Here is a 26,657-nt window from a genome sequence, read left to right as displayed (position 1 = left end):
CTATTCTCAATAGTAATGACAGCAAAGTGAGATAGCTTCCTCACAAACTACTTTCAAATACTGTAGGTAGCATGTAGTACTTGGGTTTTCATTCACATCTTCTACCTATAAACACAGTTTACAACAATGTTTTTGTCTATATTTTTTTCCCTTCATTTTTAATTTTGCATGCAAATGTCTTGTAATTATCTGAGCTCCTCTTAAAGTTTTTCTATTTTGACATGGGGGCTGAGATTTTAATCTGCTCACCGAGCCATCTGCCGCTGACGCTGGGTTGCATATCTCTGGGATTAAATCAAGGATGTGCAGTACACGTTTTGTTCTCATGCACACTTGGACACATTTTCATACACACAATCTTCGAAGCACACACTTCTCAAGCCACAACAAAACCAAATTTTGTCGAGCACATAATGTCGGGTGTGCACAGGAATAAGTGGAAGGAATGTGGGCCACTGCCATTTCCCCTCCAGCACAGTCTGCCAAACGACCCTCCAATGCCTGCAGTTAAAGGCTATGATTACCATTTTATTACACTATGCCATTATTCTGATGCTATCAATGGAAATGAATTGGCCGACAATTGATTTACTATAACCGGCCCCTCCTCTTCGTTGGCCCTCAGGGTGCCTCTGGTGCTCATCGATTTGTTCACCCTCCACTGTAATAAGGCTTTCACCTATCACATCAGGGCATAGCAGAGATTAAGAGATGGTTTACATGATTTTCTATAGCCCCATTTTGTGGTACAGTAATTATGTTAATTGATTATTAACAAATAGTGTACTCATCCTATTGCGCAGTAAGTAACCTGTAATGGTCTGTAGTACAGAAACACAAACAATAGCTCTGTGTGCTCATATATTGTATTCAGTATAGTACAGTATAACCTGACAGCAACATCAAAATTGGGCGACTGTATATATTGGATGCCTGCTTTATGAGAACTGGAACAATCTGTTGATTTTTGTGGGTTGTTTTTTTTTTTTTTAAGTAAAACTATTTCAGCAGACTCTACATTTTTCTGAGCTCAGCATGTTTCTACAAGTTTGCATGGCTTGTGTTCAGCAGTCTGATTGGAAGTATAGGGAAACAACTCCCAGCTAGCCACAGAGCATGCAGAACATCATTATAACCTAGTGTCTAAAAGCTGTCGAAAACATTCTCACCACAGCGCAACTGGAGTGCTCACTAACAACCCAAACCATTATGCCTCTGCCCTCCGAGTTGGCACTTCAGCACACATTGCATAAGTACAGACAGACATTCTCTGTCACTTTAGTCCAGTCCATCAGGAGCCTATACTAGTTTCTCAAATGTGAGGGTTGTGAGATTTTCCTAGACAGTCTAATTTCATGAAGTCCCTCCATTGAAAATCAAAAGAAGCTGTAGCACTGGTTAGTTATTGGCTTGTCATTGCCCTTGTAGAGTACTAGAGCTGTGCGATATGGACAAGATTTTATATTCCGATATACAGTAGGTAATTTTATATCCCAATAATGATATACAGTATATATCCCGAGAATACTTTAAAAATACTTTAAATGAATGGCAATTTTCTCATCTTTCTTCATTTATTTATAAATCCCATTTTATATAGAAAACACAATAAAATGAATCAAACATACAGTAGATAAAAATAAATTAAAACACATCTAGTGGACAATTGCGATAGTGCAACCAGTTTTCTAGGAATCAAGGAAAGTGGAAAGAATTAAAACAAGTACAATAACAAAGTGCTTCAAGTAGCATTCAAGTATACCTCCCCTTTAACCAGTAAATGCACTAATAAATGAATTGTTTCAGAGGCTGAGTTTTAGGAACACAAGTTAGTCAGCTTGTTCTGTCATGAAATGAAACCACTTAAAATAACATTTTTGCTTTTTATTTCAAATGTTTTGTTTCAAATGTTTCACAGGTTGAGCGAAAGGAAGACAAGCTGGTCATCTCTTTCAGGCTTGAAACATGACTTCTTACATGTAATGTACTGTTAAAGAACTGTGCCATATACAGTTTTTTCTTTTCATCACTGTGGTTTTGATGTAACGTTGGTGCTTTTGGCGCAACTTCACGCTGTTTGTACATGTCTTGTCTTAGGTGGTAGAAAAGATTCATTGTGTTTAAATCCCTAGTAAGAACATGTTGGTGGCATGTTTTGCAGATTATCGTTTTATGGTTGGTGTCTGACTTTTTAAAACCAAACCTTTGAATTATGTTTCTGGGTTTTTTCAGCCCCAAATCCTCTTTGAGCACTTTTTCCACTTTCTTCACCACTATGCTCTTTACAAGTGGGATGTTGTTTACATTCATGCTCCTCTACTTGCAGGTGCTATAAAAATGCTACCACAAAGTAGTGGCGTTGCTGCAGTTAGATTAACGTTCATTCATTGTTTATACAATGTTAGTGTAGCGTCCCAGGTATAGGGTGTCGAAAGTCACTCTTTGTCACACAAAAACTCACAAACTCATACTGTCTTGGAGCACATGTTTTCATTCCCTTCATTTGAACTCAGCTCTCACACGTGAACAGCGTAACATCACAGCCACCTCTTTACCACATCATCCATGCATCCCACTCACCAGGTGTGACCAATCAACCCACACTTAATCCAACTGTTACGTTACCGCAACAGTTGGATTGATTTTAAATCGATTAGTCATGCCTGGAGATTGAGGCGCAAGGATGATTTAAATAAAAAGGCGTGTTGTGTTACGCTGTTCGTGTGAGCTGAGTTCAATCATGGTAGTGGGCACATGCGCTCTAAGAGAGTATGATGAGTTTGTGAGGTTCTTATCTGACATTGAGTTTAGACACCCAACACCATCATACGCTACGTTAGTGTAGCAACACTAACCCCATACCACACGTCAAATATATATATATATTTATATATAGACAATAGAAGGAGTATGATAGATGTTTTTATATCGCAAAGTGCACGCGACAGGAATTTGCATCATTCTACCTTTCTTGCACATAAAATTACATCCTATTAACCTAAGTCATATGAATCCATTCAACCTGTCTTTATGTAAAACACAACCTGTGTTAAATACTGAAAGTAAAGAAATACGTACATCAGGGCAATGGTAGATAGTCGTGTTAGTAGTAGTAGAAGTAGTAGTAGCAGCAGTAATGGTATATGGTTTTGGATTAACCAAACACAATTGTAAGACGATACAGATGTACCTGGAAGAACAGTTTTACACTTACGTCATCTTAGTACGCACTATCTACCACGGAATAGCTTTTAGTGTAAGATGAGTCCCATTCCCATTTTTTGGTCTATGTAGCAACACGTGAAGACCACAGCTTGCCTCTAAGGTCACAAAAAATAGTTAGTTTCCATGTTAAATGATGGGCGGACAATGGTTCTTAATTTGACTGGCCATGTCAGCAAATGCATTTGTGCACTTAATGCGTTTATACACCAAACATAGCCATCAGTGGACACAACGAGCTTTATATGCAGTATATGGGGAGACACTGTCTGTTTGTGGTTTGTCCTACAAAGTTGGTCGAGATGAGTGGCAGGATCTGTCATATGAGAAGCCCAGTCAGGAGAGTGGCTAGCCATGATTTCTGAAATAGCTGACAGACAGAACTAATCCTACCCTGCAGACAGGAAGGAAAAAGGCTGTAGCCTCAAGCCATCTGATCTCTGGCCTTTGGAAGACTAGTTGTTTTGTGTACATCAACCAGTTGGTCCTTGGACATGCAGTTGTAAGATCTGCTGAATTTCAACATGGCTATTAAGACTTTTTAAATTATTTATCTGATAGTGTTATTATTTAATTTATTCTTCATATTCGAAATTATTTGCAATTAGTGAAGAAGTGAAGAGGACACTCACTCCTGACACAGTAGTCATACACAGGTGGAACAAAACGTTGCAAGCTCATATTTGACCACAAGCAGGGTACACTACAGTTATGTTTGAGGCACCGGTGACAATCTTATTGGTAGTGTATTTTTGGAGAAACATTACTTTGATGATCATATTTTTCTTTTCTTTTTTTTTAAGGGCGGCTATGGATCAGTTGCTAGAGGGGATTGACCAAAGTGTCGCCGGTTCGAATCCCGGCTCTAACTGACATTGAACCCTAATTTGCTCCCAGTAGGCCTGGGACGGCAGCAGCCGCCCATTGGTGTATGAATGTGTGTGTGAATGGGTGAATGTGAGGCTTTGTAAAGCGCTTTGGCCACTGTGATGGTGTAGATAAAGCGCTATATAAGTGCTGTCCATTTACCATTTAACATTTGCAATTTGAGTGTTGAAAAGTACAAGTCCAATAGAGCACATATGCACAAGATTTTAAAGAAAAGGCTTAAAATATTGAGGAGGCAGCAGAAATAAATTTACCATCTCTGTTGATGTCTGGTGTCAAACAGTCTAACAACATCAACTCCCAATCCCACAATATCTTGCCCAAACAGCTTGATACCACACCTTAAACTTGACCACACTTGGGGGGCTTGTACTTGAGGTATCACCAAGAAACAATCAGAGAGTGGAGCTCGATGGAAAATTGAAGGTTTAAATGAATATGAGCATTGACTGTTGCAGGTGTCAGGATTGAAGGAATGCATCAGTTTGAGTGCCTAAATACTTCTATATTCGATAGGAGAAATGCTTGGAATAGTAATGTAACAGTACTAACGGATATAGGGCAGAACTGTGCAGATAGTAAAGTAAATTATGCTTAGCTGTTGACCTCTGCTGTCTGCCTCCTTCATGGAGTAAATGTAAAGTTGGTTGTCGGAGGACTCTGGGACGCACACATTGTTCACCTCTTACCTTTCTTGATACCTTTCATTATCCTCTAAACCACAGGTGTAAAACTGGTGGCCCGGGGGCCAGCTCCGGCCGGCCACATCATTTTATGTGGCCGCGAAAGCAAATCAATCCATCCATCCATCCATTTTTCATACTGCTTTATCCTCACAAGGGTCGCGGGCGTGCTGGAGCCTATCCTAGCCATCTTCGGGCAAGAGACGGGGTACACCCTGAACTGGTTGCCAGCCAATCGCAGGGCACATAGAAACAAACAACCATTCGCGCACACATTCACACTAAAGGGCAATTTAGGGTGAAAGCAAATCCAAATCGGTAATTGTGTTCTGGTCTAATACCATTGAGATATTTACTAGCATTTGTTTGTTACCAATCCCCCTTTGAAAAGAAATAGTAATCGTCAAAAAACATGTTTTTATAGGCTTCTGATTTCAAATCTGGTTATTCATCAATGTGTTGTGTACACTGTAATTACAGTATATGAGGCTTTCATTTATATGGGCCCACAGTCGTAGCGGCCCTCCGAGGGAAGTCATAACTGCGATGTGGCCTGTGACAAACTTTTTTTGACACCCCTGTTCTAAACCATCCTTTTACCTGTCACTGTAATGATTCCAAACCAAACTCAACAAGTAGAAGACACTTTATTTCTCCACCCGGTGGGACGTACCCGGGACACCTCACCAGGGAGGCGTCCGGTAGGCATCCGAATCAGATGCCCCACCCACCTCATCTGGCTCCTCACAATGTGGAGGAGCAGTGGCTCTACTCTGAGCTCCTCCCAGATGACCGAGCTTCTTATCCTATCACTAAGGTCCCGGACACCCTGCGGTTCTTCCGCGGGGTGTCATTTCGGCCGCTTGTATTCGGGATCTTGTTCTTTCGGTCACGACCCACAGCTCGTCACCACAGGTGAGGGTAGGAACGTAGATCGGGCAACTCCAGAGTGGAAGAGAGTCCAACCCCTCTCGAGAGGACTGGTACCAGAGCCCAAGCCGTGTGTGGAGGCGAGCCCGACTATATCTAGTCGAAACTTCTCGACCTCACACACCAGCTCGGGTTCCTTCCCTGCCAGAGACGTGACATTCCACTTCCCTAAAGCCAGCTTCTGTAGCCGGGTATCGGATCGCCAAGGTCCCCGCCTTCGGCCACCGCCTAGCTCACACTGCACCGACCCCTATGGCCCCTCCCACAGGTGGTGAGCCCATTGGAAGGGAGACCCACGTTACCCTTTTGGGCCCCATGGGTAGAGGCACGGTCACCAGGCACTTGCCTTCGAGCCCCATGTCCAGGCCTGGCTCCAGACGGGGGCCCCGGTGAACCGCTTCCAGGTAAGGCAAACCTAAATCCATTAATATTTTTCATCATAGGGGTCTTTAAGCTGTGCTTTGTCTGGTCCCTCACCTAGGACCTGTTTGCCATGGGTGACCCTACCAGGGGCGTGAAGCCCCAAACAACTTAGCTCCTAGGATCATTGGGACACACAAACCCCTCTATCACAATAAGGTGACGGCTTCCAGGAGGGGGACACACCACACAGAAGAGTTTTTATTTTATTTTTAAAAAGCCTGCCAAATTTAAATGAATAAAAGTATCCCCATGGATGCAAAATAAGCCCTGCCCTCTAGCTACAGGATTGTGTGTGTGGGCGTTTCAGCTGAAGGCGCTGAAGACGACCCCTTCACTTGTCAATCAAATAGATTCACTGTTGTCAACTACTGGCTGAACTATGTGTGCCGCTGCTGTTAAGATTAATAAACAGTTAACTTTACCCTGTGTGTGTAATGTGGGGACTAACACACACAACAACTCTGAGCAAGGTGTTGATGTTTTAAGCGACTTTGTTGTCGTCGAGCGAGTTCCTGAACTCCTGAGCTACTGGGCTAGAACTCCTGAGCTACCGGGCTAGCGAACATACCGGGCTAGCGAACATAACAAATAGTCCCTTTAGTGTCTCTGTTGTGTGGGTCTACGCATGGCGCATGGAGCAAGGCTGTGGAGTATTGGACGGAGCCAAGGCTAGTTTGCCGGGAGGTTAACTAGCTCACTCTGGGCTAATACATAGACCAGTATTGGTAATTCCGTAGACCAGCATAGCCCGAAGCAGCCGAGAGAGGGCGGGTTGCGCCAGTGTGGGTTTGGTTACAGCCGACTTCATTCGCCGCCAATCAAATCTCTCATTCCCTTGGTATGTGGTGCAATGTCAGTCTCAACAGAGACATCTCTGTGCAGAAGAGGACGTTAGGTAATCGCAGCGACCACTTGAGCAATTGTCAATGCTCTTGGACGGTGTGGCAACAGACTATGTGAGCAGGTACCCTTATTAAATACAGAATGAGCTGGCGATAACCGCTGACGACTCAGAATCTGTCTGCCGGTGCGGCGATCAAATTCACCAAAATCGGGTTAGACTGTCTGCACCCACAATTTGATGTAGTCTCAGCAGGCGTCCATAGTCCATTGTGTGACTTAATAATCAATTGACTCTGAGATAAGCCAATATAGTGTCCAGGTGAATTAAGACTTCCTCTTGCATTGCAGTCATAGTAAAACTAAAACTAGGAGCATTAATGGGGGCACCACGTCTTCTTATTATAAATCCTTCAAGTATAGGTGTCAGTGGGATGAAGACCAAAGGTGCAAGAGGGGCTAAGACTATAATTGGTGGTCTGTCTCAGGTCTCTGTTACAGGAGGGCTCTACGGAGAAGGCTTTAGGAGGCGTAATGATGTCTGTAAAACGAGAAGGGATTTGACTGCAGGCCCCCGCCCTCATTTAAATCCCCTTCATCCTCTACTCTGACACGAGGATCCAAGCAGGGCAAGTTGCCAGCGCAAGGCTGGACACACGATGTATTCACAATAGCAAACTGTTATTAGCAGTCATTGGTCTGTCCCATTTTAACACTACCCGGCATGGAGTGTGCCATTAAAAACAAGACACACTATAGAGGTTGGATTTTAAATTGTAACATAATACAATTCTAAACCACATAACCCTCTTATTAGCTAATTTTAGTGAAACAGCAGAAAGTTTGAGTTCCAATGCTCTGCAGCTGACTGCTCTCTGACAACCACAACACATGGTTATGTGTGTTTTTATTGTTTTTTTTATTTGCTATTCTTGCGAGTTACGAAAGTTAAAGGTTTGTTTTAGATTTTGGGATATGTACAGTACAGTTGTATGAACAGTACATGAGTTTACATTTCAGCAATTTTAAAATGGAGCAAGCATACACTGTTCTTAAGTAGTCCATCATGTACACGTGTTTTTTTTTTTTCAGTACTCCTTGGGTTTCACAGGTTATGACATGTCCTACAGTCTGGACTGAGGTGGAGATGCAGGTGCTGGTGTTGCATCCAGTGGCCCTTAAGTCATAATTGGAAATCAAAGTGCTGCTTTGCATGTGCATGCATGCCCTCTCCCTCTTTGCCAGCTGGCAGGAGCGTTCATGCCCACACACATTCCCGACTGCTATTTATGTATTTGCTCAACCGTGCGACTTAACCCTTTCACTAGCAACCTCAACCTTAGGGCACGTTACACGTCAAGCAGAATTATGCCCCATGATCCACATTCTGCCGTCTTGCACATACACAGACACATTCCTCCCCTTGTTAACCATAATTCACATCTGGCCTCCTTTAAAGGAGGGCAGCTATTTGCACTGATGCAAGGCTAAGAGCCAGCAGCATATTCCTCGCGGCACGCTCCCCTACAACCTTCTACAACTTTTATGAGTGCAGTAAACAAAGGATTTTTTCTCTCTCATCTGTCATTCAACAGTTCCTATGCCAAACGTCATCCTGGTTTATCACCTCCTCCTAATTAAAATGTGAATTATAAAAGCTACTCAAATCAATACTGCAAGAATCAGGCAAATGATTAACAGGCCCATTCAAAAAGCAAGTGAGATATATATGGAAGAATTTTTTTTTATTCAGTTTTGGTTTCTGTGATCTAATGTTAAGAACAATTAGTATTGAGATGTCTTGAGGTAGGACACACAATTTAAAGTGTGTCCATACCCACTCACATGCCTAACTTGGAAAAGAAACAAATTATATATTTTTTAGGCTTTTAAACATATAATCAAAGACAAATAAAATAACACTAAATACATTTCTATGCTTTGTTTGAAAACTAGCTGCAATCGGGTCTTTAATTAAAATATACACATTGCAAAATTTAATATGCTGACTAAAAATGTAGAGGATTCCCATCTTTAATTACTGTAAACAATATATTTTAAATATATAAATAATTTCTATGAAAGTACTTTAATAAATGGACTGTGTAATTACTTGTACCATAGTCAAAATTCATAGCTTATAGTTTTACATGAGAAAGGCAGACAGATGCATTCAAGTTTGATCCTGCAGGTCGGGCAGCTGACTTGTATATGCACGCGCGTACGCACATTAAATGCAGAATTAGGCACTGCAGGTATCTGCTCAAATATAAAAGGTGTGGTTGCTGAACTATAACTGCTGCCTCAATAATTACAATATGGCGTCGATTTGTACTATCCACATTTGCATCAGTTCATACCAAACTCTCTAGTATATTGTGGAAATAAATCAAATAATATCTCCTGGAGACCAGTGGTATCATATTGACTCTTATGTCAAAAGTCATAAAAATACATTTCTGTATGTAACATTTCCTACACTGGTAATTGTGTAATAGCTGTATCAGCATTCAAACCATGAAGTGGATGCAACCATGTCTTGTCACTTGGGGGTAAGCGATGGAAAAGGAACAGGGATGGAAAAGTCCAGCTGTATTTACTTACACCCTAACCCTTCTCCCTGTCTCTATCTTTCGTCTTTGAGCTTTCCCTCTCCTCGGTAGGCGGATCCATGGCTCTCTTCGTCTGAGAAGAGCCAGTCTCTCACCATTCCCACAGAAACAGTTGCCAAAGCAAATTTGGCGAGAGGATATGGAGACCCTGTTCTCTTTCCAAACCTCCCAATCTCTTCCTGTCTCTGTTCTTTTTTCGTGTGTGTGTGTGTGTGTGTGTGTGTGTTTCTTTCTTTCTGTGTTTTCCAAGCCTGTGGTACAAGAGTCATTCTATGCCTGCTCACTCTTTTATTACATTACAATATTCCTTCTCCTTCCAGTCTTATAATATGAAATGTCTATGTTTTCTCACTTAAGACAGGCAGACATATGGTTTTAGTATATATATATATATATATATATATATATATATATATATATATATATTCACACATACATTTATATGTACAGTGGGTACGGAAAGTATTCAGACCCCCTTAAATTTTTCACTCATCATCAACAATCATTTGTTCATTTTTTTTCTCATTAATGTACACACAGAACCCCATATTGACAGAAAAAAACGGAATTGTTTACATTTTGTGCAGATTTATTTAAAAAAAATAAGAAAAGAAATATCACACAGCCATAACTATTCAGACCCTTTGCTGTGGCACTCATATTTAACTCGGGTGCTGTCCATTTCCTCTGGTCATCCTTGAGATGGTTCTACACCTTCATTGGAGTCCAGCTGTGTTTGATTATACTGATTGGACTTGATTAGGAAAGCCACACACCTGTCTATATAAGGCCTTATAGCTCACAGTGCATGTCAGAGCAAATGAGAATCATGAGGTCAAAGGAACTGCCTGAAGAGCTCAGACAGAATTGTGGCAAGGCACAGATCTGGCCAAGGTTACAAAAAAAAAACTGCTGTACTTAAGGTTCCTAAAAGCACAGTGGCCTCCATAATCCTTAAATGGAAAACGTTTGGGAGGACCAGAACCATTCCGAGAGCTGGCCATCCGGCCAAACTGAACAATTGGGGTAGAAGAGACTTGGTGAGAGAGTAAAGAAGAACCCAAAAATCACTGTGGCTGAGCGCCAGAGAGGGAGTCGGGAGTTGGGAGAAAGTTCTAGAAAGTCAACTATCACTGCAGCCCCCGAGTGGCTTCAGAACAACTCCATGACTGTTCTTGAATGGCCCAGCCAGAGCCCTGACTTAAACGCAATCGAGCGTCTCTGGAGTAGACCTGAAAATGGCTGTCCACCAACGTTCACCATCCAACCTGGCAGAGTATCCCCAAATCCAGGTGTGAAAAACTTCAAAGCATCATTCCCAAAAAGACTCATGGCTGTATTAGCTCAAAAGGGTGCTTCTACTAAATACTGAGCAAAGGGTCTGAATATTTATAGCCGTGTGATATTTCAGTTTTTATTTTTTAATAAATCTGCAATCATTTCAACAATTAAATTTTTTTCTGTCAATATGGGGTGCTGTGCGTACATTAATGAGGAAAAAAATTACTTTAATGATTTTAGCAAATGGCTGCAATATAACATCCATCCATCCATTTTCTGAGCCGCTTCTCCTCACGAGGGTTGCGGGCGTGCTGGAGCCTATCCCAGCCATCATGGGGCAGGAGGCGGGGTACACCCTGAACTGGTTGCCAGCCAATCGCAGGGCACATGCAAGCAAACAACCATTCACACTCACATTCACACCTATGGGCAATTTAGAGTTGTCAATTAGCCTACTATGCATGTTTTCGGGATGTGGGAGGAAACCGGAGTGCCCGGAGAAAACCCACGCAGGCATGGGGAGAACATGCAAACTCCACACAGGCAGGGCCGGGGATTGAACCCCGCTCCTCAGAACTGTGAGGCTGACGCTCTAACCAGTCATATATATATATATATTTTTTTTTTTCATGAGTGGAAAGTCTGAGGCTTAACATTTTTTTAAACTAGATTTTGAATTTTTGAGGACCAGATAGATAAAAAGATGATGTAATGACTGACTTGCATGTCTTTCTAGGCAAGCAAAAATGCTTATGTTCTATGTGTGAGTGTTAAATACTACGAAGACCTGTTTTCTGGACAATCTCTAGCTTTCTTTTTTTTTTTCCAGCCCTATTGACCTTTTTTTCCTTCTCTGTTTTTACTGAAGTGGCTGGGAGAGTTGAACTTTCCTTCCGTTTGGGACCAGGGGACTAATGTAGCTTCTTGTCCTCTCATTTGTTCCAAAGGATCCCTTAATGTTTCTATTTATTTATATATATTTGTTGTATTGGATAACTAAGAAAACACTGTTACCCATTATTGTAGAATATACAATCAATACATCCGATGTCTTATTTTTATTAGTGACGTTTAACCTTGAGCCCATCTTAAGGCAGCAGCAGCTCTGATTTCACTTGTTTTGTCTACTAGCCTCTCTGGACTCTTCCAGGAAGTAGAAGCCTCTCAAAAACAGCAGACCTACTACTGTAAAAGTGTACTCGGAACAGATAATGTGGAAATACATGTTTAAACATGAAATAAATGAACGTTTTGTTTCTACGGTTGCACCGTCCCTCCAGGAAGAGACGTGAAGGCTAATAGGAATGACATTTTGTACAGTGCTGTGTCACTATAAAACATTTTTCTTTATTTTGGAAATTTAGGAGATGTTTACCTGATAATGGGATAAATGATGGTTTAGGTTAGGATAAGTGGTACGGACAGGTACCACGCGGGCCTCTTCGCTTTATGCAGTTACAACCCCAATTCCAATGAAGTTGGAACGTTGTGTTAAACAAATAAAAACAGAATTCAATGATTTGCAAATCATGTTCAACCTATATTTAATTGAATACATTAAAAAGACAATATATTTAATGTTCAAACTGATAAACTTGATTGTTTTTAGCAAATAATCATTAACTTTGAATTTTATGGCTGCAACACGTTCCAAAAAAAACTGTTACATGTCTCTGTTACATCACCTTTTCTTTTAACAACATTCAATAAATGTTTGGGAACTGAGGACACTAATTCTTGAAGCATTGTAGGTAGAATTTTTTCCCATTCTTGCTTGATATACCGCTTCAGCTGTTCAACAGTCCGGGGTCTCCGTCGTCGTATTTTACGCTTCACATTTTCAATGGGAGACAGGTCTGGACTGCAGGCAGGCCAGTCTAGTACCCGCACTCTTTTACTACGAAGCCACGCTGTTGTAACACATGCAGAATGTGGTTTGGCATTGTCTTTCTGAAATAAGCAGGGGTGTCCATGAAAAAGAGGTTGCTTGGATGGCAGCATATGTTTCTCCAAAACCTGTATGTACCTTTCAGCATGAATGGTGGCTACCCAGATGTGTAAGTTACCCATGCCATTGGCACTAACACAGCCCCATACCATCACAGATGCTGGCTTTTTAACTTTGCGTCCATAACAGTCCGGATGGTTCTCTTTGGCCCGGAGGACACAACGCCCACAATTTCCAAAAACAATTTGAAATGTGGACTCATCGGACCACAGAACACTTTTCCACTTTGCATCAGTCCATCTTAGATGAGCTCAGGCCCAGAGAAGCCGGCGGTGTTTCTGGGTGTTGTTGATAAATGGCTTTTGCTTTGCATTGTAGAGTTTCAAGTTTCACCCACCTGTTCCCAATTAGCCTGTTCACCTGTGGTATGTTTCAAACAAGTGGTTGATGAGCATTCCTCAACTTTATCAGTCTTTTTTGCCATCTGTCCCAGCATTTTTGGAATGGGTTGTAGCCATAGATTTCTAAGTTAATGATCATTTGCTTCAAACAATAACAGTTATCCGTTTGAACATTAAATATCTTGTCTTTGTAGTGTATTCAATTAAATATAGGTTGAACATGATTTGCAAATCAATGTATTCTGTTTTTATTTATGTTTAACACAAAGTCCCAACTTCATTGGAATTGGGGTTGTACTTGATAGCCTGAATAGCTGTCTGTACATTGACAAATGCACATTTGCAGATATGTTCATGTTCCAGACTAAGCGTGTTCTGCAGCACAAAGTTTCTCAAACTTATAGAAATTACTTATGTGCTGAGCATTGAAAACTTTGTACTGTACTTCCTTTATCAAAGTGAATTCTATATGAGGGCATTTTTAAGTTTAGTCAGCAAATCAGTTCAAACTGATGTCAGAAATCAGCCTAAGCAAACCAGTCTTGAATAATAATTATCCTTAACATTGTTGTGTGCCAGTGGTTTTATGGTGACTAAAAACTGTTTTTGCTACTTACCTGATTGAATACAGTCACTGTTCTTCACAGCAAATCCCCAGCCGCTGGAAAGATGGCAGGAGGAACAAGTTAGCAAAATTTGAGCTTTGCATGTGCTTTTGAGGGCATAAAATACAAGCACTGTTCAGGAAACTTACTCAAAAGGCGAGCTGTCTTTTCCTCTCTTTTGTCCTGCGGATTAAAACTGTACTGTAAAATGGTACCCAAAAAACAAAAAAACTATCACCCTTTCAGAGCTTAGCAACCAATAGCAGATCTTTTCATACCTGAGACAAAAACTTGAGAGATACATATCGTTTGTTTATTTTCTCCAATATTAACAGCCATTTCATTCTTTCTTGACCCTGTGGCCAGCCTTATTTGTGTTAGCAGCGGAACTGCATATATGCGAGTTGTTTGTTGATGTACAGGTATGTGGCCGAGGCAGCAAGAGGTGAGCAGTTCTACCTTTCCCGAAACAGGGGGCACCTCCTTTTTCAATAACATGAGGGCCTCTTAGTAAGACAAGCAGAGGCCAATGTTAGGTCACACGCAGGGTGTGGCTCCATTCACCCAACTGATTTAAAAAAAGAGCAAAGAAAACAGGTTTTTGGACCTTTCATCTTAGCCTCCAAAGGGGGATGTTACGCAAGGCAACCAGTTTAGCACCATACCAGAAAAGACTGTTTGCCACTTACAGTCAGGCAGTCTTAAGTCACATTATGCGGTCAAAGCAAGAATTGTTTCCTGTTTAAGGAAATGGTAACCGCGGTCAGTGGAATTTTCAAGAGTGCCCAAGATTTACAGAGTTGGACAACATTTTAAAAGAGCTTCATGGGTCACTCTTAAATTTTCTGTTTTGGTCTTCTTGCAGGAGTACTATACTACCTGAAAATACTACCTGAAACAAATGTGTTTTTTTTGGGGGGGGGGTTCAACCAGAATCTTGCTTGTTTGTTGAGGACATCCTGTAATCTATGACACGGGAAATGGTCTCAGACAAACAGACAGCTACATGTGGGAGGGAAGGCGATGGCAGAATATGAAGCAAGAAGGGGGGGTGGGGTGTAGGGTGACAGAATGTGTCAAGAAAGAGATTCTGCATTACCTCATAAATAGCTGTCTGTCACAAGAGAAGTAGTTAAAACCCTGTGGGATTTGATGACATTTTTATCATCTGACACCACAAGCATGCTGCAAAGTCCTCACTTGAAACTTTCCTTAAGGGAGTTTCACCTTTGCCGAGAGCATATTCCCCGCAATCAAGTTTTCAGACAACAGGAAGGTCTTCACATGCCCCTTTGGAATTATTCCAGCAATGTTGAACGGATGTAACCTTTTCTACAAGTCTGTTGCTTTTCTGACTGTTGTCAAATCTACAGACCCTGATAAAATAAAAATGTAACCGATTGTCTACAGCAGAGGTCGGCAAGTAGCGGCCTGCGGGCCATAATTGGCACACCTAATGATGTTTGTGAAGGTACCATCATGAGCCGGGCTGCCACAGGGCAATGGTGGTGAAAAAAAGGCTGCGCCATCGCTCACTTCACTTCCTTGTTACAGTATTTTAGCACCTGATTGGCCTCATAACCCATGTGACGTGACGACGCCCACGTGACTGAAATGCGGCATTCAATGCGGAAGTAATGTCTACAAAACGGTGGCTGCGCCGGCTGTAACTGTTTACACAATGGGTGTACATTAATCGGCCAATTAAAAAAAAAAATAGTGATGACAACTAATGTCAATTGCAGGACAAATCATCGTCACTTCGAACGCACCTAGCCTGACTAACCGTCGCTTTGCAATCGATCGGGCGAGAGGTGCCCCTCGCACTGCTTCCTTCGCCCCGAGCATAACATAGTCCGGCAGACCTCCGGGAAACTTCTGGTCTCCGTCCGCTCCGTGCAGCCCACGTCCCGCCTCCAACCTCTTTACAGAAAAGACAAGTTGGCTTGGCATTTATAAACACAGGTAGAATAAATGCATACTTTTCTTTCCACTCTCCTTTGTACTGTACTTCCTACAAAGATCAAAATGTACCTCGATTTCGAAAATTACACGTTCATAGGATTTCGACACAATCGACAAGTATATCAACGTATGAACCATTATTAATATTGTTTTCTGTGAAGTTGGATGTAAACCTGACGTCATATTAGGTTGGGTTCGTCGTCGTCAGGAATGAGATGGCTCGAGCGGACACAGAGATAAAAAATTTGAAAATGGCCTATTTAAACATCACGTTTTCATCTCAATTAATAAGAAACATGGGGTTTTATCTACCAAAGAGTCAAGATTTTGGTCACAAGTTTCATATTAATTTACATTGCTTTCTGGACAAGTCAATTTGGGCTGATTTGCGACATATAAAATGGTATAAAATCCATCCATCCATTCGCACTCACAGTCACACCTACGGGCAATTTAGAGTCTCCAATTAATGCATGTTTTTGGGATGTGGAAGGAAACCAGAGTCCCCGGAGAAAACCCACACAGGCACGGGGAGAACATGCAAACTCCACACAGGCGGGGCCGGGGATTGAATCCCGGTCCTCAGAACTGTGAGGCTGACGCTCTAACCAGTCGTCCACCGTGCCGCCGGTATAAAATCCTTAATACTTAAAACATCTATCCATCCATCCATTATCTGAGCCGCTTCTCCTCACTAGGGTCGCGGGCGTGCTGGAGCCTATCCCAGCTATCATCGGGCAGGAGGCGGGGTACACGCTCAACTGGTTGCCAGCCAATCACAGGGCACATACAAACAAACAACCACTCACATTCACACCTACGGGCAATTTAGAGTCTCCAATTCATGCATGTTTTTGGGATGTGGGAGGAAACCGGAGTGCCCGGAGAAAACCCACGCTGGCACGGGGAGAACATGCAAACTCCGCACAGGCGGATTGAACCCCGGTCCTCAGAACTGTGAGGCTGACGCTCTAAGCAGTCGTCCACCGTGCCACCATATATAAAACAATTCTTACAAACTAAAGCTCATTTTATGGGTTTCAAATCTTTATCCAATGGCATTGTCTCTTAAATTGAGTTACTTAGCAAGTAAGTTCATTAAATTATGTTTGTATACAATAGTATAAATGAGGAAAAAAAATTTGTAGGAAAAGCAGGTTTCGCCTGATGAAAATGTAATTTTGGCCCGTGAGATTGTCAGGAAAAAATGTGGGCCCTGGGCCAAACCTAGTTGCCTGCCCGGGGCTACAGCCACAATTCTCATATCGCTCTCTCTCTCACTCGCTCTCTCTCTCTCTCCCTCTCTCCCTCATGGTTTGGCATTTGTGAATTTGCCTATATGCGGGAAAACTTGCCTATTTGCGATTTTCTCAAATGCATCAGTGAACAAGCACTCCGTCTGGTGGTGCGTTCTCGTGTTTATCTATAATGTTGTGCAGGAGGGCAAACGCTGTAGTTTGTGGGCCCGTAGTTGCATGTAAACAGCTAGGATGAACAGAACACTGAATTCCCTTGTTAGATAGTATTTCACTATCAGCATTTCAATGTCAATCAAGCAGTGTAAACGGCTGCGCACATCCTCTGTAGCTGGATGGATGACTGGCGAGTTGTTAGTGATCCATATCTATAGTCTTCAGCTGAGCATTTAGACGGCCATTCTTGCCGCATCGAACCCTTCAACTGACGACCAAAACATTCACTCAGGCTCAGTGCTTTAGCGGCATGCTAAATTCTCAGCAGCACTGGAGCTGCTCATGGGAGGCTAACCAGGTAGCTGTAAGCTACTCCAAGTTGCTGATTGTAACCCCTGGGGTTCATGGATTCCCAGCATTGCAGAAAACATCTAGGAGGTTCAAAGAAAGCTCATGGTGAGCTATTCCGATGTCCAAAAGCACTGATATATGTATGTGTGTGTGTGTGTGTGTGTGTGTGTGTGTGTGTGTGTGTGTGTGTGTGTGTGTGCGTGCGTGTGTGTGTATATATATATATATATATATATATATATATATCCATCCAACCATCCATTTTCTGTACCGCTTGTCCTCACAAGGGTCACAGGCGTGCTGGAGCCTATCCCAGCTATCTTCGGACGAGAGGCGGGCACATATAAACAAACAACCATTCACACTCACATCTATGGGCAATTTAGATTTGTCAATTAACCTACCACGCATGTTTTTGGGATGTGGGAGGAAACCAGAGTGCCCAGAGAAAACCCACGCTGGCACAGGGAGAACATGCAAACGCCACACAGGCGTGTATATATATATATAAATTAAAAAAAAAAAAAAAAAAAATTAATTAAAAAATGTAAATTATTAAATTAAAAAAAAAATAAAATTATTAAATTAAAAAAAAATTAAAAATTAAAAATTAGTATAACTGGTTAGCACATCTGTCAGTTCTGAAGACCTGGGTTAAAATCTGGCCTCCCCGTGTGGTGTTTGCATGTTCTCTCTGTGCCTGCGTGGGTTTTCTCCGGGTACTCCGATTTCTTACCAAATTCCAAAAACATACATGGTAGGTTAATTGAAGACACTAAATTGCCTGTAGGTGTGAATGAGAGTTCAAATGGTTGTTTGTTTATATGTGCCCTGCGATTGGCTGGCGACCATTTTAGAGTGTACCCTGCCTCTCGCCCAAAGTCAGCTGAGATTGGCACACCTGCGACCTTACTGAGGATAAGCAGTTCGGAAAATGGATGGATGGAATATATAAATTATAATACTTAAATGTATAATTTAACTACAAACCAAAAGAGATAACATGCCTTTATTACCTCGGCCACTATGTTTTTTTTAAGGTGGAAGGTGAAAATAACTGTCAGTGGGTATTTATTTTTTCAAAAAGCCAACTTTTGGCAAACATCAGTGGTTTACAGACAGTGGAAGTGCTATGAAACTCTGAGGATTTCAGAACACGCAGGCTGTCTTCTAACTGAGAAACTGTTATCACCCCACCCATCCTGTCTCACACACATAGACACAGAGACATATTAACAGACATCCAATTGCCCAGACGCGTGCACATAGGAGCCCCTGCACGGCAGGACCCTATGGCAGCTGAAACAGGGCTGCCACTCTCAGTTTGTCCACATATGCTGTTCCATCACTATGACTGGATTCCTCAAGCAGGACATACTTTATTTCTAGGCCCCCGCTTGACATGTAAAGTGATGTTATTTTTATTGCATTGAAGAGCATTACACAATTAAGACTGCGCAGTACCTCGATGCTGGCCTTTAACAATAAATTCTGTCTGACAAATCAAAAGGCAAATGATGCATTGCAGACAGCAGGATGATAAATGTGCATGGATATTGTAACGTGTCATGTATGAGGTTTTGTAGTAGTAGTGCAGAAAAGTAATGTCTAACACACACAGCTAATCGGAAACCCTTATCTGAGAAGTGTGACATCCGGTATATGTTGTGTAATCCACACAGGCTCATTAAAGGGTTGGGCAGATAAGAGCACGGTCACATGCTTTCCCAAACACATGCATATTTTTGTCTTGTTTTATGCACAATTGATCATCATACATAATCCACAGGACAACATACTCTCATTTAAGTGGATCAGATTTTAGCCAATTATTGCGTGCCACTCTTGATTTGGTCGCTTGGAACCACTCTATGGTTGTTGAGTGAGTACCACAAGCACGGTCAAGCCTTTAAAAAGTACGAAAAAAAAACATTTTCATATTTGAAAACCACTCTTGGCGGCAACGATGGCCAACTGGTTAGCAGATCTTCCTCACAGTTCTGAGGAGGTTCAAATCCCGGCCCCGTCTGTGTGGAGTTTGCATGTTCTCCCCGTGCCTGCGTGGGTTTTCTCCGGGCACTCCGGTTTCCTCCCACATCCCAAAAACATGCATGGTAGGTTAATTGAAGACTCTAAATTGCCCGTAGGTGTGAATGTGAGTGCAAATGGTCGTTTGTTTATATGTGCCCTGCGATTGGCTGGCGACCAGTTCAGGGTGTACCCCGCCTCTCGCCCGGAGATAGCTGGGATAAACTCCAGGACGCCCGCGACCCTAGTGAGGATAAGCGGAACGGAAGATTAATGAATGAATGAAAAACCACTCTTGTTTGGATGGGTGTTGGACCCCCAAATGAGCCCCATGAATTTTGCTGATACTTGGCTCCCCCTCTGCCTCCTAATGGAGCTTTGACGTTGCTCTGATGCACTGGCAACCCATAATCTACGAGAAGAGAACAAGCATGCGGCATAGAGACTTTGCCCAGCGCACCGTGGTTTGCGTCTGCTCGTGTGTAATTCGCTACATTCTAAGCTTATTTGTCGGCCCAAAACCCCTAGCCCTAATTCCCTAGACTGAAATGTAGGACATAGAATATCTCCCACTTTTTGCCTACAATGCTGGTAACCACAGACAGGACTCCCCTAAACTAAAGTCTGTCTGAAGTCCTGAACTGAAACAATAATATCCATCTGAATTCATGTCAAAAGGTAAATGGTCTCTACATTTTTTGTTGCTTTTGGTTGATGTCATCAACAAACTGCTTGATCGACGAGTAAAATTTACTCCAATCTAACGTGTTGTGTTGATACTGCACAATGAACGGAATTTATTCCACATGGCTTGTGCGTGCAAAATACATGCTGCATAAATAGCCGTTTGCAATTGGCTAATTTAAATCCTGTTGTGCTTCAAGATTGATTGTCCAACTATCGATTTTGAGTACCATGACAGTGGTTTAAAAAAAAAAGTATAAATATAGACAGACTGTCCGTGTGCGTGCGTACGTGTGTGTGTGCGTGTGTGTCAGCTAGTGACAGCTCCACTTTCGAGAGGGTGAGGTCAGTGCCACAAAGACAGCCTAACTGAGGAAAGTAATACAAACCCCTACTTGTCTGCTGTCTGTATGTATGCTTTTGTGTGTGACAGACACCCATGCACGCATGCGCACACACACACACACACACACACACACGCACACACTGCCCTAGTCACCTCCTGCCTTCACTCTTGGCAATTTATGAGCAAACACGCCTTGTTAGATTGCTTTGGTTGGTGTGTGACAACTGTGTGACACATTACCATCGTCTGGACAGTGTGTGTGTCTGCGTGTGTGAGTTGCTTCAGGATTACCACACCATCAAAGTCAACTAAAGTCAATACCACATCTAAATTTAAACACACTGGCACTTCCAGTTATCAGTGACCTCCTCTGGCACTCCTCTATCAGTCATCCCTGTATGCACACAAACATGTTAGTTTTTCTGGCACAATATAGTGCATTTGCAGTTCACTGACCTTTTTGTGTGACAGTTATTGACTGGTTGCCAAGTAGGGAAGACCCTTTGCATGATATGATAAAAGAACATGGATTTGGATGTGCATGGACCCATGTGATTATTTAGTGTATAAACTACGATTCGTGCCCTGCGATTGGCTGGCGACCAGTTCAGGGTGTACCCCGGCTCTCGCCCAAAGATCTCTGGAATAGGCTCCAGCACGCCCACGATCCTAGTGAGGATAAGCAATTCGAAAAATGAATGAATGAATGAATAAACTACGATTCTTGGTGATAATTTTTGAGGCTTCATATCAAGTGTTAGCAAGAGCACTATTTCACAATAGAAACTGGTTGAAAGTCAACCTACTGCTGTATCCTAATCAGTCAATATCCTTTTCTTCAAGGTATCAGATCCTGTTCCAATCAAAAAGCCCAAACATGAAGACATCCCAATACAATCCACTGTGGCTGACAAGGAGAAGCAGCACGACTGGCTACAGTCCCTTTCCAACTCCAATAAGGTTGGTGTCACTATACACAGGACAAAATACATGTAAAAATGCAAAACCGTAAGCATTAAAACACTAATACTTAATATTCGTCCCAGATGTGTTCAACTGCAGTATGGGAGGTTTGCATGGGCACCTATTCTAGTCTTAGAACAATTGAACCTCAATCCATTTTCTATATGGTCAGAAGGTGAGCTGGAGCCTATCCCAGCTGACTTTTGGAAGAGAGGGGTAGTACACCCTGGACTGGTCACCAGACAATCGCTGGGCAACTCCAACAGCTCTTCCACCACAACAACAATCTTAATGTTGAATTGTCCAACAGCATTTTTTATGTTTGCCATATTTGCCCTGACAACTGGGGGTAGTGATTTTTGTCTTAAGTACCTGGCTCTGGGGACCAGAAGAGGGTAGTTTTATGACTTGCTGTGGAGTACAAATGTGAAAATTAGTTGTTGGACAAATGCAAATCTGAGCACCTAATTGCCCAAGTCCTATTGGTCAATACCCTTCGCATTGTCCCCTTAAGCCATGTTTGTAGGAACCCAGTGTGCATGCGTCTGTGTTTTCTGAGTATATATCTTAATAATTAATCAATTCTGAAAAATTATATTTCTTGCCAAAAACATTCCTTCAACCACATTTCATGCATTTTTCCCCAGAGTTTCAACTGCATTCAGCCGAGACAGAGGCCATCAGCTTTTAGACCCTGGTCGCCACATATCTCTGCCAGTGATAAGGAGCCCCCCATTCACCCCTTCGCTCTCTTAAGAGACAAGTAAGTCCATAACTATTTTTGAAAAAAAAACATCTGCTTTCCAAATACTTAGCTTTGCGATGCTGATAATGATTCCAGTTTTTACTCTGCGAGATGACAACCGCTTTGTTCTCCTGGATCTGATTAACTCTTTCTGCTTCTACCACAACCTCCCACGTTTCAACATTAATAGACATTTGATACACTCATACTGTTAATACCCACTTGGCATAGTGCTGCCAATGCTGCCTTTAACATAACTGTAGATCTGGCCCAGATTCTCATAAAGTGGGAGTAAAATGGGATGCAAGTACTGTATTGCATTTGAATCTTTCTTTACACTGGTTGTTGTAGAAAGTTTTCAAAATTACCTATGCAATATGGCACCGACATTGTTCATACTTGGAGGCAAAAAAACAAAAAAGCTTTTGACATTGATCATAAAGACTCAGAGATTTCTTTCAACTACTGTAAGTTGAGTCTGGTTGGTCTGGTATACTTCTAGCTTCTACAACTACAAGAGCCTGGAGAATGCTGTGGCCCCTAATGTTGCCCTCACACCACTGCCACTGGGAAAGGTGGGTCCATTGTCCCCGTCAGTCCCCAGCACGTCACACCCGAGCACAGGGGAACCCCCAGGTGAGGGGGCCAATGCCAGCTCTAGACCTCGCAAGAGAAGAGCCACAGGGGAGCGCCAGCCTCCAGCACCCGAGGGTGCCTGCTCCCTTACCTCCACTGGCAGCAAGCAGCCACCACCCCAGGATGACAAAGACTCTGAGGTGGAGATTGAAGTTGAGAGCCGTGATGAGTGTAAGCTAAGAACATTATCCCAGCAGTGTAAGCAGAATATAAATGAAGTGACAGAATTTTTTTAAGCATCTTATTCACCGCCTCAAACTCTCTTCTATCTCTGATCTCTCCCGCCAGTCACTTCATCTTTGTCCTCCCTGTCATCACCATCCTTCACTTCGTCCAGCTCAGCTAAGGACCTGAGTTCGCCCGGTGCGCTTGGGTCCCTCTGCACAGTCATAACAGCTGAGGGCACTACCCCTGCAGCTGTTCCCATTTCAGCCCCTGTGACTCCTCCAGAACTGGGGTTGGAGTCAGAGTTCGAGAGCCTGCGGCAGGCACTAGACAATGGACTGGACTCCAAAGAGTCAAAGGAGAAGTTCTTGCATGAGATAGTTAAGATGAGGGTGAAGCAGGAGGAGAAGCTGGGATCCGCCTTGCAGGCCAAACGCAGCCTTCAGCAGGTAGGTTTACATGTGTATGACAACTAAATTCTTGCAAATGAGAGGATGGGTTTGGAATTCCTAGATTTTATTTTCAATCCTCACCTTAGCATTAAGAGGCTTTGGAATACATCTTAATGCATTATGTACTCCAAAGTAAATCCTATAATCAGTAGTAACCTCAACAAATGTGTCATCACATGGTTCATCAAGACCACAGCGTTGCCATTATTACTCTGTTATATGGGTATCATTAATGGCTCTTCGCAGTTGTTATCCCTCTCATTTCAGTCTTCAGTACTATAGGAACAACATGTAACTATTGAACATACTGATGTACAGTGAATTCTAAATACTGGACCATGGGGCAGTTCTCAACATTTACAGAATAGCTATTTATTGAAATGAAACTCAGTAAAAGGTTCTAAAAACTCTTAAGTTGTGCTTCACAGTACAGAATTGGATTACAAAGAGGGCTTGACATTAATGCCCGCCAACCCACCTTTTGCTGGTGGATTTCACCAGGGTCGTGTAACACAGCCACTCCCACTAGCCACTGTGCAGGTTGAACTTTACACTTTGATGATGGTGAGCCCTCAAGACGAGTAAGAGGTACTGTGGTTTTGATAAAGAACAACTTTACTTCAAAGCACACGAGCAAACACTGATCACCAGCAAAAATGAGTGACAACGAGGCAAGTCATTAACCACAGCATGACACTCACTCGCGGTGTTCAATTAAATAAACCGTTAAAACAGTTAGTCAAGAATCACAAAATAAAAGGGGTGAAAGAACACACACAATGTCTACTACTCCTACTAGGTGTTAATAAACATCTAACATCAAGAATAAAGTCATTCTTAGCAACTATTTAAACAATGCCGCTTGGCATCCTGGGAATCCCACTGTCAACTTCCTCAGATGGTGCAACATTTAATTGCAGTGTAAAGAAGGTTACAGTAATTTATTGTTAAAGGAAATATTTGAATATTTATCATTTTTTAATTTTGTACATATTTGAAGAATGTTATGCTATTTGAGAAGTTTAGATCACGTAATTAGCACATGCGCAGTAGCATGTGTGACTCGAGAAGCGGAATATTTGACACCAGAGTGGTTTGTTAGTGTTTGCTGTAACTTTCGTGAGTGAACGCGTTTGCCTTGTGGCACTCACTAAGTTAGCATCAGTCCGCGATGTAGTGCACTTGCGAATCTGAGTGTCAAAATACAGTAAGTGCGTCAACCGGAAGTGCTCTGTTGGCTGCTTAAATGTTGCTGACTTAACAGCATTTTGATAATTCTGCTTTGTAAAGTGTACCGGTACCTTTTTACCCACTTATGCACTTGCCTATTGGTCCTTTTTTTTTCTTGTCCTTCTCTTTTAGAAAACCACACCCGCACACCCACACAACTGTACAGACATATGCACGATGAGAGAAGTGTATTGGGGGGGAGGAAAAGCCACTCATTTGGCCTCAAGTGGTGTTTGGCAACACACTCAGATGTGAAGACAGCACACTTGTTCAAAACCAGTGAGAAAGGAGATTAACTTCACTACATGTACGTTGTTTTCTCAAGTGCTTCGACCTGTGTTACCGAATGTGGAAGTTTTTTCCACATAACCCCTAATATCCAACAACAGAATTGTGGCTAGTGAAAACAATGAGTGGCTATTAACTCTGAAAAAACACTAGCCACTGTGGCTGGTGAGCAAAAAAAAGTCAATGTCAATCCCTGATTACACATGATGATCACTGCCTGCAAAGCTTTGCATGAGTTGGCAAGTGATAACAATGAGAGCGGATGTTGCTGCAAAAGGAAAGGCCAGACTTCCATTTTTATATTTGGTCTTGGACCGGGAACAAGAAAATGCAGTTGAAAGTGTGTGTGTGTGTGTGTGTGTGTGTACACACAAAAAAAACAACATCTCGAGCAACCCAAAGCTACTCCAGTGCAGCGACATTCCACTCACTGTATCCGTGCTCTGAGGAGGCGGCAAGAGAAAGCACAACCTACAGGAACAACTCAAAGCAGCCCACATGCTGCAGGCTGAATGAAGTGTGGTCTTACTTGAAACAACCACCATTCCTGCTGGGTTTAGCTGAACTAACACTAGATGTTGAGCTGGGAAGTGTTGAAAGTAGGGTCTCATTTAAAGCCTGTATAGCGTAAAGGGTGTGATAGGGATCGTCTCTTTTTCTTGGAACCAACAAAACTTGATGACAGACATGTTTGTCCAAACAGCAAAGTTCCCATGAGTAGGCTATGGTTACTATTAACACACACAAAAACACAGACACACATACTTTTAGTAATTTAGAGGAAGGAAATCTCTTCAGTTAGTCTACACATTGCCCTAACCTTTGACTTTTTGAAAGTAAACACTGACACTGTAGGTACTGGCTTTCCGTAGGCATCACTTTTGTAACGCCAGTCTTCTCAATGGCACATAAAGAAAATAAGTGGTGAATTACATACATACATACAGTACATAACCCAAGATAGTCCCCTACTTTGCATAGCAACAACTCCAACAAAATGGCTTTTTCCAGGAGCTGGAGTTCTTGCGGGTTGCAAAGAAAGAGAAGCTGCGAGAGGCGACTGAGGCCAAGCGCAATTTGAGGAAGGAAATAGAGCGCCTGCGAGCCGACAGCGAGAAGAAGATGAAGGAAGCCAACGAGTCGCGGATCCGTCTGAAGCGGGAGCTAGAGCAGGCCCGGCAGCTGAGGGTCTGCGATAAAGGCTGCGAGGCCGGACGTCTGCGTGCAAAGTACACTGCACAGGTCAGTTGGACTTTTGATTCCAAACCCTTTTTTAACTGCTCTTGTTATCCTAACTACACATCCGATAATCGCAGGACATATAACCTCGGTTCAAGAAAACCTTTGGGTCTGGAAGTCCGCATGCTTATGAAACATACACGTACACCTGTACAGTAATTGCAGTGGTTCAGGGTTTCTGTCTTAAGCCCTTTCAAGGTCCCCAGAGAAGGAAAGAAAGAAAGAAAGTAAGAAAAATACAAGTTCCGTTTCCCCGGTCACAAATAAATGAGTGCTGCCCTAAATGCAGAGACCCGAGTTCAATCCCCCGTCGGAAAGGA

The 26,657-nt window shown here is 42.5% G+C and overlaps 1 protein-coding gene across 1 annotated transcript in view; it reads left to right on the top strand.

Moving 5' to 3' along the window:
• Positions 1 to 26,657, top strand: part of skia (v-ski avian sarcoma viral oncogene homolog a) — an 80,871-nt gene that overhangs the window by 49,493 nt on the left and 4,721 nt on the right. Inside the window, exons 2-6 of the mRNA XM_061687484.1 lie at positions 21,463 to 21,579; positions 22,230 to 22,345; positions 22,830 to 23,134; positions 23,252 to 23,577; positions 26,110 to 26,340. Coding sequence (XP_061543468.1) covers positions 21,463 to 21,579; positions 22,230 to 22,345; positions 22,830 to 23,134; positions 23,252 to 23,577; positions 26,110 to 26,340 — 1,095 coding nt within the window. The remainder of the gene's footprint in view (positions 1 to 21,462; positions 21,580 to 22,229; positions 22,346 to 22,829; positions 23,135 to 23,251; positions 23,578 to 26,109; positions 26,341 to 26,657) is intronic.

This window comes from Phycodurus eques, chromosome 1 (assembly GCF_024500275.1).
Source record: "Phycodurus eques isolate BA_2022a chromosome 1, UOR_Pequ_1.1, whole genome shotgun sequence".
Taxonomy (NCBI): Eukaryota; Metazoa; Chordata; class Actinopteri; order Syngnathiformes; family Syngnathidae; genus Phycodurus; species Phycodurus eques.
This window is presented reverse-complemented; position numbering and strand designations above follow the sequence as displayed.